This window comes from Onthophagus taurus, chromosome 6 (assembly GCF_036711975.1).
Source record: "Onthophagus taurus isolate NC chromosome 6, IU_Otau_3.0, whole genome shotgun sequence".
In the NCBI taxonomy this organism is placed as follows: domain Eukaryota; kingdom Metazoa; phylum Arthropoda; class Insecta; order Coleoptera; family Scarabaeidae; genus Onthophagus; species Onthophagus taurus.
This window is the reverse complement of record NC_091971.1, coordinates 680,189-696,761: the sequence shown is the minus strand read 5'-3', so window position 1 is coordinate 696,761 and position 16,573 is coordinate 680,189. Positions and strand designations below refer to the sequence as shown.

The window sequence follows — 16,573 nt, the reverse complement described above, 5'->3', positions numbered from 1 at the left end:
AAATTGTACCTAGAAATTGAGAAGATATAAAATAGAAAAACAAATTAACCCTAAGTAAATATTACTTTTAAATCATAATGAAAGTTACAAAAGAAAAGAATTAAAATCTGAGCACTCGCGAATCGCGCGTCAAATCAAAACCGTCACTCTTATCACAAAAATCAATTTATAAAAAACTGAAAAACTGCTAAAGAACAGGTTTCAATGAAAATGATAATTTGGGTCTTGAATTATTCTTCCCCAAAATCCTTTTCTGTTCCTCTTTAACACGTTTTTCCTGCTCTTTTCGTAATTTTTGTTTTTCTTCTTCCATTTTACGTTGTTCTTCAACCATAGCCAGTCTTTCTTCCGCCTAAAAACAATGAATGTATAAAAAATAAACTCAGCATTATTAATAACATTACCAATTTTCTTTGTGCCTCCTCAATTTTTCTGTTATTCTCCGCCATGATATGTTCCAATTCTTCACGCTTCCGCCTCTCCTCTTCCTATAAACATTTAACCAGCGTGAATATCCAATCGAATACAATCAAAATCCGACCCCTAGCTTTTTGTTATTAACATTCACACCAAACAACAATCAAAGTATAATTTGAAATAAGAAAATGTCATTCAAACTGAGATGATATTAGGTTATTATAATTTATTTTTGCTTCTCGAGTAGAATCACACAAGCTAGATTTTTTTTTGGGTCGGAACGTGTTAAAAACTGGGTTATTTTTATAAAAATCTTTTTTTTTAAATACACCATTCTGCGGAGAACGTCTTAAGTGTAAAATATACTTAAAAGTATACAAAATAAATTTAAAAAATGGAATTAAGAAAAATAAATAAGAAAAAAAGGCTGGATAATACCTGCTAGAGGAGGTAGGTCCTTATTGAAGCCCATAGGCAGCTCGTTTCTTCGATAACCTTCACTGCTAGCTGCTCCCGATACCTTACAAGCTATATTAGCCAAGCGGCAAACGGTATCGTTAATCATTTAGGCTATTAACGGTCGTTTTTTTTAACATCAATCCTCTTTCTATTTCGCATTTTACCCTCTTTTTTAATTCTATAGTTAAGTTTTTTTTTTTTTAATAAATTTTTTATAAACCCATACAATCTAATTATTATAATTAATACATAAATACAAAGTCTTTTTAATTAAAAAAATTATTAAATCCTACCCTACTTAAAAAAGAACAACAAAAGAAATCTAATTAATCCTGAAATACACAAAAACGCGAAGAAATAAAAACAAAAATGCTATTTTAAACTTCTCCATAAAAACTTCCATCGTTTCCGATAATTTATTTTTTGTATCAACCCTATTTAAATAATAATAAAGATAACAACAACTCGATTACATCGAATAAACAAATAAACCTTAAAAACTTTCGTATCCACAATTTTAATCTTACCTCTCTATTTTTTTCTTCAAGTAACTGTCTCTCCCGACGTCTTTCCATCTCTTCCATCATCTGTCTTTCCATAATTTTCTTTGCTTCTTCAACACGTTTACTCACTTCCCTCTCAATTTCATCTTTTCTTTTCTCTAATTCATCCTCAACACGTTTATTAACTAATTCTTCTATTCTTTTAGCCGTTTCTTCTTCTACCATTCGTTGTTCAGCTTCACGTTGTCTTCTTTGTCGTTCCATTTCCGCCAAACGTTCAACTTCATCCATTTTTCGAACAGACTTGGACTTTTTGTGTTTATATCTTTCTACACGAGAATTTTCTGTTGAACCATCGGTACTAGAGTACGACGAACACGAATTCGAACGTTTTCTAAACGAAATAACGATTTTTATAAATATATTCTAATTAATTGGTCAGATTTACCTTGATTTTGAACTCCGTTCTTTTGATTTTTCTTTATAAGTTTTACTGTGAGAACTCGAACTACGTTCCGAACGATCTTTTGAGCGGCTACGTTTGTGATGTTTACTTTTGTGGTGTTTTTTAGGGCTCCTACTTCGCGATCTACCCATTTTTTATTTAATTTGATACAATAAATCAACAAACTTTGCTTCTATCTAAGCGGTTTACTGACGTTTATAGAAATGTCAAAGCATTGTTGACAGGATTAAAATGCCTAATAATAAAAATGAACTAAATTTTATTTAATCTAATTGCTTATTTAATAAATTAATAATAATTCTAAGTAATACGTTATTTATAATGTTAATAATTTTTAATTAATTATAAAATTAAAATATTTAATTAAATTAAATAATCAAAATAAAAAGCACCAACCTAACAACAAAAAAAAACAAACTACTAAAATAACTAAAATAATGAACATTGAACCAAGTAGAGTCCAAAATGTTCTTAAAACTTAATTTCAGGAATTATATTTTAAACAATTTAAAACCACAATATAATAATCTTGAACGTTATGTATCGTATATTCAAGGACAAGAAACAGAACGTAAGGAAAGAGAATATTTTTATTACATAGACCACCAAGGGATGGTAAAAACATGAATATTTGTTTATATTTTAATAATTTTAATCTTTTAAAAGCTGTTTTTAGATGATTCAAAGATGAAGAACTTCACTTCTTGTTTCAAAGAAAAAAAATTTTTGAGGTTCTTTTTTAATCAAATGCTTTTGAACAAAACGGATCGTTATAAAGAATTTCCGTACTTGTCTATGTGTGGTAAAGAAAGAAATTACGTTCGATGTGATGATTTCCCGTTCGTCTTTACCCATGTTATGAAAAAGATAAATAAAGAAGAAAAAGAGGAGCTTGTTTTAGCTTATAATCACGCCGGAGAAATGTTGACATATAAATTTCAACCAGAAATGATATTTATGTTACCGGAATCAGGGAGAGTTTATCACCCTGCGCCCGAAAAAGTTGGTGGAATTGGTTTAGTTAGATCTAAACTTGCAATTGAGTTTAGTAAACATTTTACTTTTGATAATGGGGAAACAGAGCCCCCAACAAAGTTTAATTATGATGGTAGAGAATATGATTTAAATAATGTTTGGTATAAAGAAGCTATTAAGAAAAAACCGAATTAAATTGTAATAAAAAAACAAATTAAACGTTTCAAAAAACTTGTTTTTTTTATTTATTCAAATATAAATTTGCTAGGGCTCACATATAAATATAAAATCTCAAAAAACAGTCACTTATAGTACGCAAACGCTTTTTTTTTATTTTCATAAAAATATTTAACTTTAATCTTATTTTCAGCAATATTAAGGCAATATTAATTATCATTTTTATAAAATAAAACAATCCCAGCTCAAAATTATGATTGCATTTTCAAAATTCTTGTTTAAGTACTAATGAAAATGGGGAAAAACAACAATAAGAAAAACTATCAACCAAAAATCATCATTAACTATTGTCTTGTACGTTTTCTAAATGATTTGGCCTCATTAACGAATTGTATCCACCTCGATTAACCCATGAGTATCCGGATATTTTTGTTTTCTTATCCTCTGGCAACAATAAAAACTTTTCTCGAATTGTATCGTGAAGTTGAGGATCGTACGGTTCAAAAATTAAATAATGCTTATCTTCGGTTTCTGGGAGATCATAAAAATGTTGTTCGTTTATTTTAATTAAATCTTTAAGTTTTTTCGTGTATTCATCATGATTTTCCTTATACAAAATAACAGCTTCTTTATTTATTGCATGTGCAAGACTTGAATTGAAATTATAAAATATCCAGTGAATATATTTAAGAACTTGCCAAATGTGATGTTCTCTTTTATCCCATATTGGAAAACCATCTAGTAAGTGTAATTCATTTGTGCTGTTGTGTATCACAGGGTGGATTATCTCCGATTGGAAGACTACTTTCTGTAATGTAAAAGAAATGTAATAAATAGTGAATTATTGTTGTATTGTATCGTACTGGATGTCCCCCATCAGGGAATGTATCTGGTAGCACTATATTAAATCTAAACACACCATCTTCATAAAGACCGCTTCTTACAAAAATCACACCAAACCAATCTTTAATTAAACATAAATAAATAAATTGGTTATAATTTAATATTGTTTACGTACTTAGGCAGGATTTTCTGGATGGAATCACATATATTCCTGGTAAATTCTCACTTTGTAACATTTGACTTAAAAATTTAAAATGAAATAAACTCAAAATACTCAAAAATATCAACTTACTACTCCGCTAAAACAATATATTCTTGATGTACCGATTTATAAAATTTATTTAAATCTTCGTTTTGCCGCCCAAACAAATTCTCCTTATGTACTTGTTGTGTTAAAACCACTTTCCTTAAGGAGCCTTGTCTTGAAAAACTCGTTTCTTGCGTCTCATCCTAAATTTCAATATTTATCAAATCTAAACTCAACATAACCTAACATTTTATAATTACCTTAGAATTTCCAGGCGTAGCGGGTAGCATTTTAATTTTTATTATTTTAATAACGAAATTGCATGAATATCACAAATACATTATCGCTGTAAGTTGATAAAAACACGTGTTATCTTATAATTACATCGCTATCTGACAGATATCCCATTTCTCTCGCTATAAAAAGAAAGCGGGAGAGGGAAAATAACTGTATATTTTGACTGCACTATTGTTGCTGCACAATAGAAAAAAAAAGCTTGATTTCAAAATTATTTATTAAATCTATTTAAATAAAGGGAATAAAACATAACCTCAATTTTGTGAAATTGTCATATTTGACATTTAAACGTCAAATTACAAGTTTTTCCAATAACCTCAATCATAAATAAAAACATAAAAATGCAAGAAAGTAAACGTGCAAAGCTTTCCAAAGCTATTTTGGATATGAAATTTATGAAAAAGACCAGAGATAGAGTATTGAAAGAGGAGGAAGATGCAGAAGGACAAGATATGTACGCAAATGAAATTACGGATGAGATGAGAAAAAGTGGAAACATTATTTTTGTTGAAACCGGAATATTTCATTGTAAAGATCTAATTGAGGGAAGATTATCTTTTGGGGGGATGAACCCTGACGTGGAAAAACTAATGCAAGAAGGATATACAGAAAAATTAACGGAAGCCAATTTGAAAAAAGAACAAGAGGTTACCGATGTTGAAATGGCTAAGGGATATTCTAGCTTAATTGATAACATGGGAAAAAAATTTCAAAATAAAAAGAATAAGAATTTTAATGTACAACACAAAAAGAAAAAATTTAGAAATAATTAAGTTGTAAAATTTTACTTTTACCAAATAAACATAATAACAAAATTAATTCTTCAACTTAATTTTATCAAAATTGAAAATATCCTAATATTGAATAAAAAAAATCATTTAAAAAGTAAACATAACCTATAAAAATAGTAATTGTCAAAAATTATAACCTCACTTTTATCACGATGGACGCATACGATATTTTTAAAAAATTATCAAAAGGTGCAGTTTTTAACAAGAAGAAACCTAAAGAAAGCCGTCCTGTTCAAGTAAAAATCGAGGTAAAAGAAGAAATAATCGATCAAAAAGAAAAAAATAAAACTGAGAATGAAAACATAACCTTATTTTCTACAAATTCCGAAGAACATTCTTCTAAAAAACGTAAAAGGGACCTTACTAATGATGAAATCGAACGTAAATCAAAATTATTACGCCAAGAAGAAATAAATAGATATAGAAATGAAAACAACATAAGTGTTGTAGGTAAAAATATACCTGAACCAGCGAAAACTTTCGATGACTTTAAATTGAGTAATGATTTAATTGAAAATATTAAATCCTGTGGATATTCCGAACCTACTTCTATTCAAAAACAAGCTATTCCTATTATGTTAGAGAATAGACAAATTTTGGCTTGTGCACCTACAGGTTCGGGTAAAACGGCTGCGTTTTTGTTACCTATAATACATTTGTTAAAGAAACCAAAGCGGAAAGGTTTTCGAGCTTTAATTATTTGCCCAACGAGAGAATTAGCTAAACAAACTCAAAAAGAATGCATAAGACTTTCTGAAGGTAGAAACTTACGTGTTCATGTTATAAGTAAGATAAAACAAGCCTTGACTCAATATGGTCCGAAAAGTAGTGGGAAATATGATATTTTAATAACAACACCAAACCGAATTTGCTTTTTATTAAAACAAGAGCCTGCTGGTATTAATTTAGCTAATATTGAGTGGTTAATTGTTGATGAAGCTGATAAATTATTCGAAGATGGTATCAGAAGTTTTCGCGAACAACTTAATCAAATTGTATCGTCTTGTACAAACCCTAATAAAAAAGTAGCCATGTTTAGTGCAACTTATACCCCAACTGTTGCAAAATATTCCGTTAAAAATTTAAAAGGACTTATTCGAGTTACCGTGGGATTAAGAAACTCTGCAACTTCAGATGTTAACCAAGAATTACTTTTTGTTGGTAACGAAGATGGTAAATTAATAGCTTTGCGCAATTTAATAAGAACTGGTGTTAATCCTCCCGTATTAATATTTGTTCAATCAAAAGAACGAGCTCAACAACTTTTTAACGAACTCATTTACGATGGCATCAACGTTGATGCAATTCATTCTGATAGAACTCAACAACAACGTGATAACACAATTAGATGTTTTAGAGAGGGCAAAATTTGGGTGTTGATTTGTACTGAATTAATGGCGAGAGGTGTTGATTTTAAAGGTGTTAATTTAGTTATTAATTACGATTTTCCACCATCAACAATAGCTTATATTCATCGAATTGGTCGTGCTGGAAGAGCTGGAAGAAAGGGTAAAGCAATAACCTATTTTACAAACGAAGATACCGTTAATTTGAGAAGTATCGCGCATGTTATTAAGCAATCCGGGCAAGAAGTACCTGAGTTTATGTTAAGCTTGAAGAAACAGAACAAGAAGGAAGTGAAGAAATTGAAAAATTCTGCTCCAAAACGAAAAGATATTACCACAACGCCTGTTTATGAAGCAATCAGGAAGGATAAATGGAAGAAAAATGAGAAAAGAAGAGTGAATAGTTATATTGTAAAAAAGAATTTTGATTAATAAAGATTTTTTAGAGCATATTAGGTGGAGTATTTATGGAAAAAAAATGTGTAGTATTTTTCCAGTAATGATAATCAAAACATGATTATAACTAAAATAAAATATAATCGTTTATTAATGAACTCTGTAAATATTTACACGCGCTTGGAAATTACTGGAGATTATTTAAAAAAAGAGAATTTCGCAATAATACATGGTAAAGATCCTATTAAATAATTACGTAACTTTGCGTCTATTGGATTTAAGAAAAATCCATTTTATACATACACTCAATTTGAAACGTATTTTACTGTTTTAATAACAATTTTTTTAAAGAATTTTTCCAAGATCTTCACTGTGAAGTTCAATACATGTAATGTGGGTTATCAAATTGTTTACAGTTTACAGTCTAGTCTTGCATGTACAAATTCAAGTTGACCACATCAGGGGATAACCTCTTGACCTCAATCATCTAAAAGCACCTGTAAATAACCTGGCGGTGATTCAAAAATTGCATGTGGAAAGGTTAATAAACAATTTATTAAAAAAACAAAGCGTAATAAAAGAACGTACAAATTTATTTTCGCTTTTTACGTTTCGAATTTAAAACAAGATTTTTTCGAAGGTTATTTTTGTCTCGGTAAACTTAGACCTTGGCTTTCAAAAATTTTCATTCGCGTATAACGTGGTATAACAGCCGGGGTCGCCGCAATTGGCTTGGTTGTTGTAGCCGTTTTTAGTTCAGCAACTCCTTGCATTCATCCTTTCTTTTGAACAACACCGTTCGGCGCCGTTGGTTTACCAGGTGAGTGTTGCAACGGCGGCGCATTTCTATTGATTTCACAACGAATTTGCGTTCGTTAATTGACCCGTGTTATCTTTTACTACTCCTCACTCTGCTCTAATAAAATTTAAATCAGATTAAAACGTCAGTGTTTCATTTAAAAGGACCAAAGTCTCTCGAAAGTGCCAGAACTCGTGCAAACTTTGACAGATCGTAATTGAGGTTAGGTCGAAAATGTTATTTAACTCGATTTTTTGAGTTATTTAATGGTTTGTTTATATTTTATTAAACAAACTAAAAAATACGTAAAGAAATAAACAGTTAAAACGTACCATTTAATTGTTTTTTATTAAAAAAAAATAAAACTAGGAGTGAATCGATTTTTTGAGGTTAGATGAAAAGGATTGTCATAAACGAATTTATTTATTGATTAGGGCATCACGACGTAGGATGAAAGTGTTTTCAACATTAAATTTGGCCGTACGGTTAACTGTACCACAAGTAAGTACTTTTACATAATGTTTTTAATTCGAAGCTAAATCTAATTTTTTAAGGTTAGGTTATGTAACGTTTTAAATTTTAATTTATTTTAAGTAAAAGATAAGATATTTAAAGATTATTTTTTTAACAGAAAATTCCAAGCAACCCCCCAATAATCTACGATAACAGATTACTTTATCCTACTGCTTTGTTTATCGCTGCGATTGGCTTCGGAGTGTCCTCCTTCAGTTTGAAGCAACTCCTCGAGCAGAGACGTCGTTAATCAAAGTCGATATGATGCCCCCAAAAACGATTATTTTGAAGACATAATAAACAAAATTATTATAATAATAATTTAATTTTTGAAATAGAATGCTACATTTCATCTATATCTTGTAATTAGAGCTATGCTATGTATAGATGAAGATGTTTTGTTAATTTAAAAAATGTATAAACGTAGAAAGCTTGTGATTAATCGTTACAAGAGATACTATTATAAATACATTTTTTTGAGGGATAAATAAAGAGATGAGTAGGATATTGATGCTTTATTTCTTTTAATATTAAAAACATAAACATAAAATCAAAAATAAATTATTTAAGATAATGCAATTGACCTAATGCAAGTATCAACAATGAAGTAGCCGTTAGCAAAAAATAAATGTAACAAAGTTTAATGCTTAATCCAAATAAGGTAGCTTTATATTTTAATGTAGAAGAATATAACATTAATGTATCTAATTGCCTTGAGTTATCATTATGTAAAGAATGAACCGGATATGGTCTTGCTCGTAATTCATGACCAACACCCCTTATTTCATAACAAGAATTGGTTAATCTTGCAGCCTAAAACCGGAAAATTAAATTAAAAAAAAAATTATGTTTCAAATATTACTTGAATAAAAGGCGATAAAGCTAAAACGACCCAAAGTAAGATGTTAATGAGACAAATCCAGAAAGTGTGGGAATTTGTTCTATCGACATTATCTAAATTAAACAACCATAAAGTTCCTGTTATACTCCTGGATACGTTTAAAAGTGTAAAAATACAAACGGACGGAGATAATTTGGCATTTAAAAAATGTAAAAGTTTTTTAAATTCTTCCATATCTCGCATCCATTCCATCGCTAAAACCGAATGTTGAAGCAATTTCTCTTTAAGAAATCGCACGTAATTCGTTAATAATTGCGCTTGAAGACAATAATTTGATATAACAGTCGCTTGAACGACATCGTGACATAACGTTGAAAGCACTAATAACAATTTTAAAATTAAAACAATATTGGTGTCGCTAAAAAAATTAATGAAATTTATAAAATTAATAAAAATCGTTTATTAAATACTTATAATTGATCCATTTAAACTCAATAGTTCCATCCAACATCATAACCATAACGGCGGATAAAGATGAAATCATCCATAAAATATTTATAGCAACAAAAATCCATAACATTCGAACCAATTTCTTTTGACTTTGAAATCCATTACTTAAATTTGTTAATGTTAAAAACACCTAATTAAAAAAAGATTACTTCAAGAAATTTAAATTATAAATAAAATAATTTCTTACAGATTCCATTAAACTTGGAAGTTGGTCATCATTCGATGATCTAAAAACATGGAAAGCGTGTGCATAACCAAAAAAATGTAAAATATGAGGTATTCCATAACTAAAAATGATAGATTCTTCGCAAACAGTTTTAAAACGTTCTTCATCGGATAACAAATTAGTTCCTGTTTCTGATTGAATAATAAGATAACAAAAACCACGATCCCGCCGAAAACACGCTGTGTATTGGAGTAAATAACCCAAAATGATTAAAATTAATAAAGCAATTATGTAAAGGTGACAACAACATCCTTTCAATGTGAAACGATCGGAAGAATCAGCGACGAATGATCTTAAACCGGTGATGCACAAAAATCTTAAATAAGGTTTTAAAATTTTTGTTTTGCAGTAAGTCAAGGCGGTTGTTACGCTGAAATGGGTTACATTTTCGGGATTTTCTGGACTATCTGTTATTATTCCTATCTGGAAATTAAATATTTGTCATAAATATGAAACAAATTAATAATTCGATGTTCTTACCGAATATATAAGTGATGGTGAATTTTCATCAATAGAATTTTCATTTAAATTAGACCCCATGCCTGAAAGCTTTAATTTTTCAACACAACCACCAACAGAATTCATAATATCAGTGCACACAGCGTGCATTCTTACAAATGTTCGATATTTTGTAACTTACCTTTGCTCTCATATTCTTTTTTTTATATTTTTATTTTGGATAACACAAAAAAAAACTTGTTCCCCATCTGGTTCTATCAAGCGTCTTATTCGCAAGAAGTTTTGACCAAGTTTGCCTGCATATGATAACCTCGACCGTCGTCGATATTAAACATTTTTTAATCTTTTTATTATATGACTTGTTATGCATACTAAAACATCTAATTTATTTATTTTTTTATAATTTTATCTAATTTATTTTCAATTTTAATGCAATTGAAAGTGTCCTTTTTGCTTTGGTTGTTTAAAGCATAAAAATGTTATCATTTGGTCAATTTTCAAAGGAATGTTTGCGATTTTAAAATTAAACTGTTCAAGACCATTGCCAAGGTCTTTGTGACCAAAATAGAACGTGCACTTTAATCTTTATTTGCGTTTGAACAACATCTTAATAAGAAAATAAAATCATTTTGAACTCATTCTAAAGTTTCTATCAAATCAATATAGAGTGGCGCCATCTATTAACAATTAACAAATTTAAGCTGAAATATTAAATAACTAAAATTTTACTAAAATTAATAGTACACCGCCATCTATTAAATAATAAAACAAAAATCAAATTTTCTACAAATCAAAAGTTAAGTTCTGGTAGGTTTTTCGTTTTCGGAGGTAAAATTTGTTGTTAGCTACCACTAGTCTAGGATAGCTATTTGTTTCTAAGAAAAACTGATTTCCTACAATTAAATTGAACTACTGCAAGTAAAAGTGATTAAATCTCAAATAATACATTAATAATCCAGATGTCAGCAACCTAACCTAAAACACAGAAATGTGTCAGTGGAGATCCCGCGCCAAAACTGATTTTTGTGCGCCTGTGAATTGTGTTAAATAATACCTACGTTAAAAAATACATAACTTTTGTTCAATAATGGTTGGAATGGGAAAGCCGTACATGCCTTACGAAGAAAAACAAATAGTTGATTTTATAATTGATCATCAAGGATGTGCGCGATTAAAAGGTGCTGTTTTTTGGCAAGAAATGGAATCGCACATAAGTGATCGTACGTGGCAGTCGTTAAAAGAACATTTTCGTAAAAAAATCTATCCAAACATACATTTTCCACGGTTTGGTTTGACCAGTGAACAAATTAGTGAGATACGAATGTGTTATAACAAGAAACGAAAAACGAATCAAAATATAACAGATCACCCACATGCGCTACCGGACTTTTATGACGATGATATTAAATAACTTTTAAAATTTAAAAGGAAATTAAAATTTAAAAGATGTACAACACCATCTATAATTTTCAATGTCAAACTATATGACAACTGGTAAATCAATAAAAAATAACCTAAAAGTGTTTTAATAAAATTTTAAATGTATCAAGAAAAATATCGTTAATACGTTTATAAATGATTTCCGATCCGGATTTAGCCCCAGTCATGGATTTTAATAAAGACAGATACCCCTATTGCATAGTATGGACACCAATTCCTATTCTTACCTGGCTCTTCCCCATGATCGGTCACATGGGAGTATGCATGTCATCGGGTGTCATTCGAGATTTTGCCGGACCATACCATGTATCGGAAGACAATATGGCTTTTGGTCGACCAACAAAATACTGGCAATTAACTCCATCGAAAGCAAGGGGTGGTCCATCAGGTTGGGATGAAGCAGTTTTAGAAGCTTCTGATATATATAAAGGACGAATGCACAATTTGTGTTGTGATAATTGTCATTCTCATGTTGCTACAGCATTAAATTTAATGCGTTATGATAACTCTATGAGTTGGAATATGGTTAAATTATGTATTATGTGTTTAATTTATGGGAAATATGTTGGATTTGGGGGATTTTTGAAGACTTGGTTGCCGTTTTTAATAATTGTATCGATTATTATCGTGATTGCTTTAACTGTAAAATAAATGTTTTGATTACATTACAAATTTATTTGTATTTATAAAAAACTCGTTTTTATTGTTGATTTGATTAAGTAAAACAAAACTTGATTGTTGATTTTCGTATTTATTTCCAAAAATAATAAAATAAATAAAAATAAAATTGTTTAAAAGGAATGTTAACAACCATATTAAAATTAAGTATTATTTAAACATTCCATCGACGTTATTAACATTATATAGGCACATTTTTATACACCAATTTACATACACATTTAACATTTGAGGCCAAATATTGTTTAATTCTTAATAAAAAATTATAACAAAAGAATCTCATAATTATTAAACAATAGAAATAAAGTTTATTACTTTTTTTTTGTAATATATCGTGGATATATGCATACAATAAATAGACACATATAAAAAGAGCTTAGGTATTCATATTATATAACATTTCACAGTATTGAACATTTACTACAATATTTGTTTGCCTTATTCCTTTTTAAATATTAATTTTTTTAAGTAAAACTACAACAACTATTTGCTTTTTTTGCAGTTTTATAAAAAGCTTTCGACTGTGTACTTAAACCTTCAGATTTTTGTATTAAATCGTCCAATTTTTCTCCACGTTCAAGAACAGCACCAATAGTATTATGCTAAAACAACAAAAATAAATTAAAAAATATATGTTGGTAAATAATTATTATTTCTCACCAAAATAATTTTAGTTTCATCTAAATCCTCTTGTATTTTAGTAATAGCGTCCGCTTCTCTCGGATTTTGATATTTAGCTAATGAAACGTTTAATTCAGGAAAGTTTGTATCACGCTCTGTTAAAGAATTCCAAGTTGTCGATGGATATTTTTGCGTAAACTCATCCAAAACTTTCGTTATAAGTGTATGGGCCACTCTGGAATTGTATTCTTGATCGCAAATCACTACTCCAGCTAAATTATCACCACGCACATAAACGTGACACATATACTCTTAAAAAGAATTTCAAATGAATTCTAACATAACCTACTTCTAATCTAAACGTACCGCTTTCTTTAACTGATTGGCGTGATGCGATTTGCGTTCTTTCAACAATCGTTTTACTAAAAAACGCCATAAATTCTTGTATGGAACCCCGTTGAAAGTATCCGAAACATTGTAACTCGAAAGCGGATTTGAGATGTTTAGCTGCGTTCGGCTCTTTGTATAGAATGCTTAAAGCATAGATTTTAACCATTTTTACTACGTTATTGTCTAATTTTGACTATATTTGTTAGTAACGCATTTATTACATATATAAAAAAGTTACAAAAGACAAACACTTCTAACTTATGCGTCAACTTGACAATTCTGACAATTGGGACAGAGATAAGTCGAACAATCATCACATTAAAGAGAGAACGAATGATCTGTTTTATATTTATCGATGTCAGGAGGGAAAGAGAAAGGTAACCTATAACGATTTGGCTAAAAAATCATAGATGTCGCAACTTTTAAATGTAGTTGTAATCAAATAAAAATAAAATTAATTGATTTAGCGATGTAAAAGTGATTTTATATATGTGATTTATTAATTATAATGTTGATATAAATAATAAATTGATAATAATTGATATAATAATTTACAACTTAATAATAAGTTTAGTAGAATGACCACAGATGGCAGAATAGGACATTTCAAATAAAATTTTGAAATTTTTTTAAATACATTTTTTTTTTGGTAATTTGCAGGACATTTTAATTTAATCAATCGTATTTATCAATTTACTATATAAATACATTTAACATTATAAAGTATGTGATAATAATTAAACTTGAATTAAACATTTTTTAATTAAATATCTATTTTTATTTATTTAGATAAAAAATAAATTAAAAAAAAATCAATAAATGTATTGAACGATTTCAATTATTTATTAAGGTCAAAACTTATCAATTTAATTAAATATCTATTTATTATCTACAAAACTCAAAATTATTATAATCTAACCTTAAAAAAAATTATAAGGAAACTTAACCTCAAACTGTCATCATAAACTGTAATATTCGTACGATTCATACATTTCCGTTAAGCGGTACCGTTATTTTCGTTAAAATAAGGGAAGAATAGGTAATAAGTTGTTTAGTATTGATTAATTAAATAAAAAATTGTGAATCGAATCTATATTCTTTATATCTATAGATAATGGCAAATATATCGCGAAGGATATTAGTAGAAACTAAAAATTTATCGAGAGATCCACCGCCTGGTATAAGTGCAATTCCTGATGAAACCAACTGCAGATATTTCCACGTAGTGATGGCAGGACCTAGCGGTTCTCCATACGAAGGGGGTCTTTTTAAATTAGAATTATTTCTGCCCGAGCAATACCCTTTGTATCCGCCTAGTGTAAGATTTTTAACAAAAATATATCATCCAAACATAGACAAACTGGGACGGATTTGTTTGGACGTATTAAAAGATCAGTGGAGTCCAGCTTTACAGATTCGTACCGTTTTGTTGTCTATTCAAGCATTATTAGGGAGTCCTAACCCGGATGATCCTTTAGCTAATGATGTAGCTCGCATGTGGAAAAATAATGAAACAGAGGCTATTTTAAAAGCACAGGAGTGGACTCAACTTTACGCTTTGGGAGACTGATAAATTCATAAAATTCAATGATATAATAAATGATACCAAAAAAAAAATGGTGTTTTGGTTGAATGAAAATGGTCATTCCTACTTTTTTAAATATATATTAACTGTTTAAGATAGCTGCATTTTAGTGTTTTTTATGAAACAGTAAATGTGATAATATGTGTTTAATTTTAATGTAATAAAAAGTTCTGATTCCGACCAATTTTTGGTTTTTGCTATAATTTCAGTTTTATTTTTAACATAAATGGTGTTTCTCTTTAATACTTAGTTTAATATGCTTTTTATTTTTGTTAGATATTATTTGTGTAACGAAAAGAAAAATATAAATAGTTTTATGTAAAATAGTTTTTACTTTATTCCAAAAATTAAAAAAAAAATACATTTCGTTTTCAAAATCTTGATAGATTTATTTTTTTAAGATAACATAAATACAAATCATTTACTTCTTCTTGGATACACCAACAGTGCGACCACGTCTACCAGTTGTCTTTGTGTGTTGACCACGAACACGGAGACCCCAATAATGACGCATACCCCTGTGGGCACGAATTTTCTTCATACGTTCCAAATCTTCACGAAGTTTTGAATCTAAATTTGAAGATGTAAGCTAGAGAAATAAAAACCGAATTATAATTTTCATAAATGAATCATTGTGAAATATTAAATGTGGTATATCGTAAATAACTATAAATTTTCGTTTTTTGACCCATAAATTATGTTTGCTTCAAGATTTATTTATTAAATCCATCTACAACACATACATGGTATTTCAAAAAAGAAAATTTATATACCAAAAATATTCTTGCACCAGCTACCAGCAAAAAGAACTATTAAAAATTCGTTATTTTGCCGTTTTAAAGTGCCCCAAAAGTATCATCTTGATCTTGTATGACATTTACCTGACTGTATTTGCCATCAATAATATCCTTTTGTCTGTTCAAAAACCAATCTGGAATCTTATATTGTCTTGGATTCGACATAATTGTAACAATCTTTTCTACTTCCTCTTCGGAACATTCTCCCGCACGTTTATCTAAATCAACATCAGCCTTTTTCAACACAATGTTCGCGTATCTTCTGCCAACACCTTTGATAGCGGTTAAAGCGAATTGAACCTTGCGTTTTCCATCAATGTTCGTACCCAAAATACGAAGAATGTGTTGGAATTTTTCTGGTATTACCAGCGACTACAAAAAAACAGAACATAACCTATAAATTTTCATAATCTCATTAAAAGTATTTATATGGAAAATTAATGCAAAATATCAATTTTTAGTCATTGTAAAGGGTGTATACTAGGGTATAAAGAATATATTTTAGGATTTTGAAGAGCGATGAGGCAGATTTTTTGGAAATTTTGTATGAAAAAGTCTGACATACCATCTTTGAAGGTTGCTGATCAAAAAAGAACTATATTTACTGTTTATACGCCTGAAGTAGGATAGCCAACTTCAGTTAGATGAATTCACTAAATTTTAAAGTTTTATTTTTTTAACGGAACTGTTAATATTGAAACTTTTATGTAAATTAATTTTATTATTAATCTATAAATAATATTTGATAAATTTTATATTATTAAAAAAGGATATTGTTAAATACATATTTGATGAAT

The 16,573-nt window shown here is 29.0% G+C and overlaps 10 protein-coding genes across 12 annotated transcripts; 5 read left to right on the top strand and 5 right to left on the bottom strand.

Moving 5' to 3' along the window:
• Positions 1-49: 49 nt before the first annotated feature.
• LOC111414649 (Arginine and glutamate rich 1) lies at positions 50-2,048 on the bottom strand. The gene is made up of 4 exons (XM_023046042.2): positions 1,828-2,048; positions 1,404-1,773; positions 405-488; positions 50-352 (listed from the first exon to the last, which is right to left on the bottom strand). The coding sequence occupies exons 1-4, from the start codon at positions 1,974-1,976 to the stop codon at positions 188-190; spliced, it is 768 nt and encodes a 255-aa protein (XP_022901810.1). The 5' UTR covers positions 1,977-2,048; the 3' UTR covers positions 50-187.
• A 224-nt stretch (positions 2,049-2,272) lies between these two features.
• LOC111414634 (UPF0598 protein CG30010) lies at positions 2,273-3,051 on the top strand. Its single transcript, XM_023046030.2, has 2 exons — positions 2,273-2,460; positions 2,512-3,051. Exons 1-2 carry the CDS (start codon positions 2,311-2,313, stop codon positions 3,013-3,015), a joined length of 654 nt encoding a protein of 217 aa, XP_022901798.1. The 5' UTR covers positions 2,273-2,310; the 3' UTR covers positions 3,016-3,051.
• Positions 3,052-3,242: 191 nt separating this feature from the next.
• Positions 3,243-4,440, bottom strand: LOC111414633 (ubiquitin E2 variant domain-containing protein pendolino). The gene is made up of 5 exons (XM_023046029.2): positions 4,348-4,440; positions 4,133-4,290; positions 4,016-4,080; positions 3,861-3,961; positions 3,243-3,805 (listed from the first exon to the last, which is right to left on the bottom strand). The coding sequence occupies exons 1-5, from the start codon at positions 4,375-4,377 to the stop codon at positions 3,338-3,340; spliced, it is 822 nt and encodes a 273-aa protein (XP_022901797.2). The 5' UTR covers positions 4,378-4,440; the 3' UTR covers positions 3,243-3,337.
• A 131-nt stretch (positions 4,441-4,571) lies between these two features.
• On the top strand, positions 4,572-5,203 carry LOC111414636 (M-phase phosphoprotein 6). Its single transcript, XM_023046031.2, has one exon. It carries the CDS (start codon positions 4,726-4,728, stop codon positions 5,155-5,157), a length of 432 nt encoding a protein of 143 aa, XP_022901799.1. The 5' UTR covers positions 4,572-4,725; the 3' UTR covers positions 5,158-5,203.
• Positions 5,204-5,248: 45 nt separating this feature from the next.
• Positions 5,249-6,973, top strand: LOC111414631 (DExD-box helicase 52). Its single transcript, XM_023046025.2, has one exon. The coding sequence runs from the start codon at positions 5,328-5,330 to the stop codon at positions 6,951-6,953; it is 1,626 nt and encodes a 541-aa protein (XP_022901793.2). The 5' UTR covers positions 5,249-5,327; the 3' UTR covers positions 6,954-6,973.
• Positions 6,974-8,729: 1,756 nt separating this feature from the next.
• Positions 8,730-10,542, bottom strand: LOC111414632 (Gustatory receptor-like Holozoa). Of its 3 annotated transcripts, none has more exons than XM_023046027.2 (6): positions 10,447-10,542; positions 10,287-10,355; positions 9,768-10,229; positions 9,541-9,710; positions 9,092-9,488; positions 8,730-9,042 (listed from the first exon to the last, which is right to left on the bottom strand). In XM_023046027.2, exons 1-6 carry the CDS (start codon positions 10,456-10,458, stop codon positions 8,791-8,793), a joined length of 1,362 nt encoding a protein of 453 aa, XP_022901795.1. In that variant the 5' UTR covers positions 10,459-10,542; the 3' UTR covers positions 8,730-8,790. The 3 variants fall into 3 exon arrangements, with proteins under 3 accessions (XP_022901795.1, XP_022901796.1, XP_022901794.1); XM_023046028.2 differs by having other exon boundaries at positions 10,287-10,348; positions 10,447-10,538; XM_023046026.2 differs by lacking the exon at positions 10,447-10,542 and having other exon boundaries at positions 10,287-10,440.
• A 770-nt stretch (positions 10,543-11,312) lies between these two features.
• LOC111414658 (transmembrane protein 222) lies at positions 11,313-12,445 on the top strand. The gene has a single exon (XM_023046053.2). It carries the CDS (start codon positions 11,841-11,843, stop codon positions 12,354-12,356), a length of 516 nt encoding a protein of 171 aa, XP_022901821.1. The 5' UTR covers positions 11,313-11,840; the 3' UTR covers positions 12,357-12,445.
• LOC111414656 (YKT6 v-SNARE) lies at positions 12,437-13,698 on the bottom strand. Its single transcript, XM_023046052.2, has 3 exons — positions 13,371-13,698; positions 13,044-13,315; positions 12,437-12,985 (listed from the first exon to the last, which is right to left on the bottom strand). Exons 1-3 carry the CDS (start codon positions 13,558-13,560, stop codon positions 12,848-12,850), a joined length of 600 nt encoding a protein of 199 aa, XP_022901820.2. The 5' UTR covers positions 13,561-13,698; the 3' UTR covers positions 12,437-12,847.
• A 628-nt stretch (positions 13,699-14,326) lies between these two features.
• LOC111414655 (ubiquitin-conjugating enzyme E2 N-like) lies at positions 14,327-15,303 on the top strand. The gene is made up of 2 exons (XM_023046051.2): positions 14,327-14,433; positions 14,506-15,303. Exon 2 carries the CDS (start codon positions 14,509-14,511, stop codon positions 14,962-14,964), a length of 456 nt encoding a protein of 151 aa, XP_022901819.1. The 5' UTR covers positions 14,327-14,433; positions 14,506-14,508; the 3' UTR covers positions 14,965-15,303.
• Positions 15,304-15,342: 39 nt separating this feature from the next.
• Positions 15,343-16,431, bottom strand: LOC111414654 (ribosomal protein S18). The gene is made up of 3 exons (XM_023046050.2): positions 16,342-16,431; positions 15,861-16,148; positions 15,343-15,568 (listed from the first exon to the last, which is right to left on the bottom strand). The coding sequence occupies exons 1-3, from the start codon at positions 16,342-16,344 to the stop codon at positions 15,401-15,403; spliced, it is 459 nt and encodes a 152-aa protein (XP_022901818.1). The 5' UTR covers positions 16,345-16,431; the 3' UTR covers positions 15,343-15,400.
• Positions 16,432-16,573: the final 142 nt, after the last annotated feature.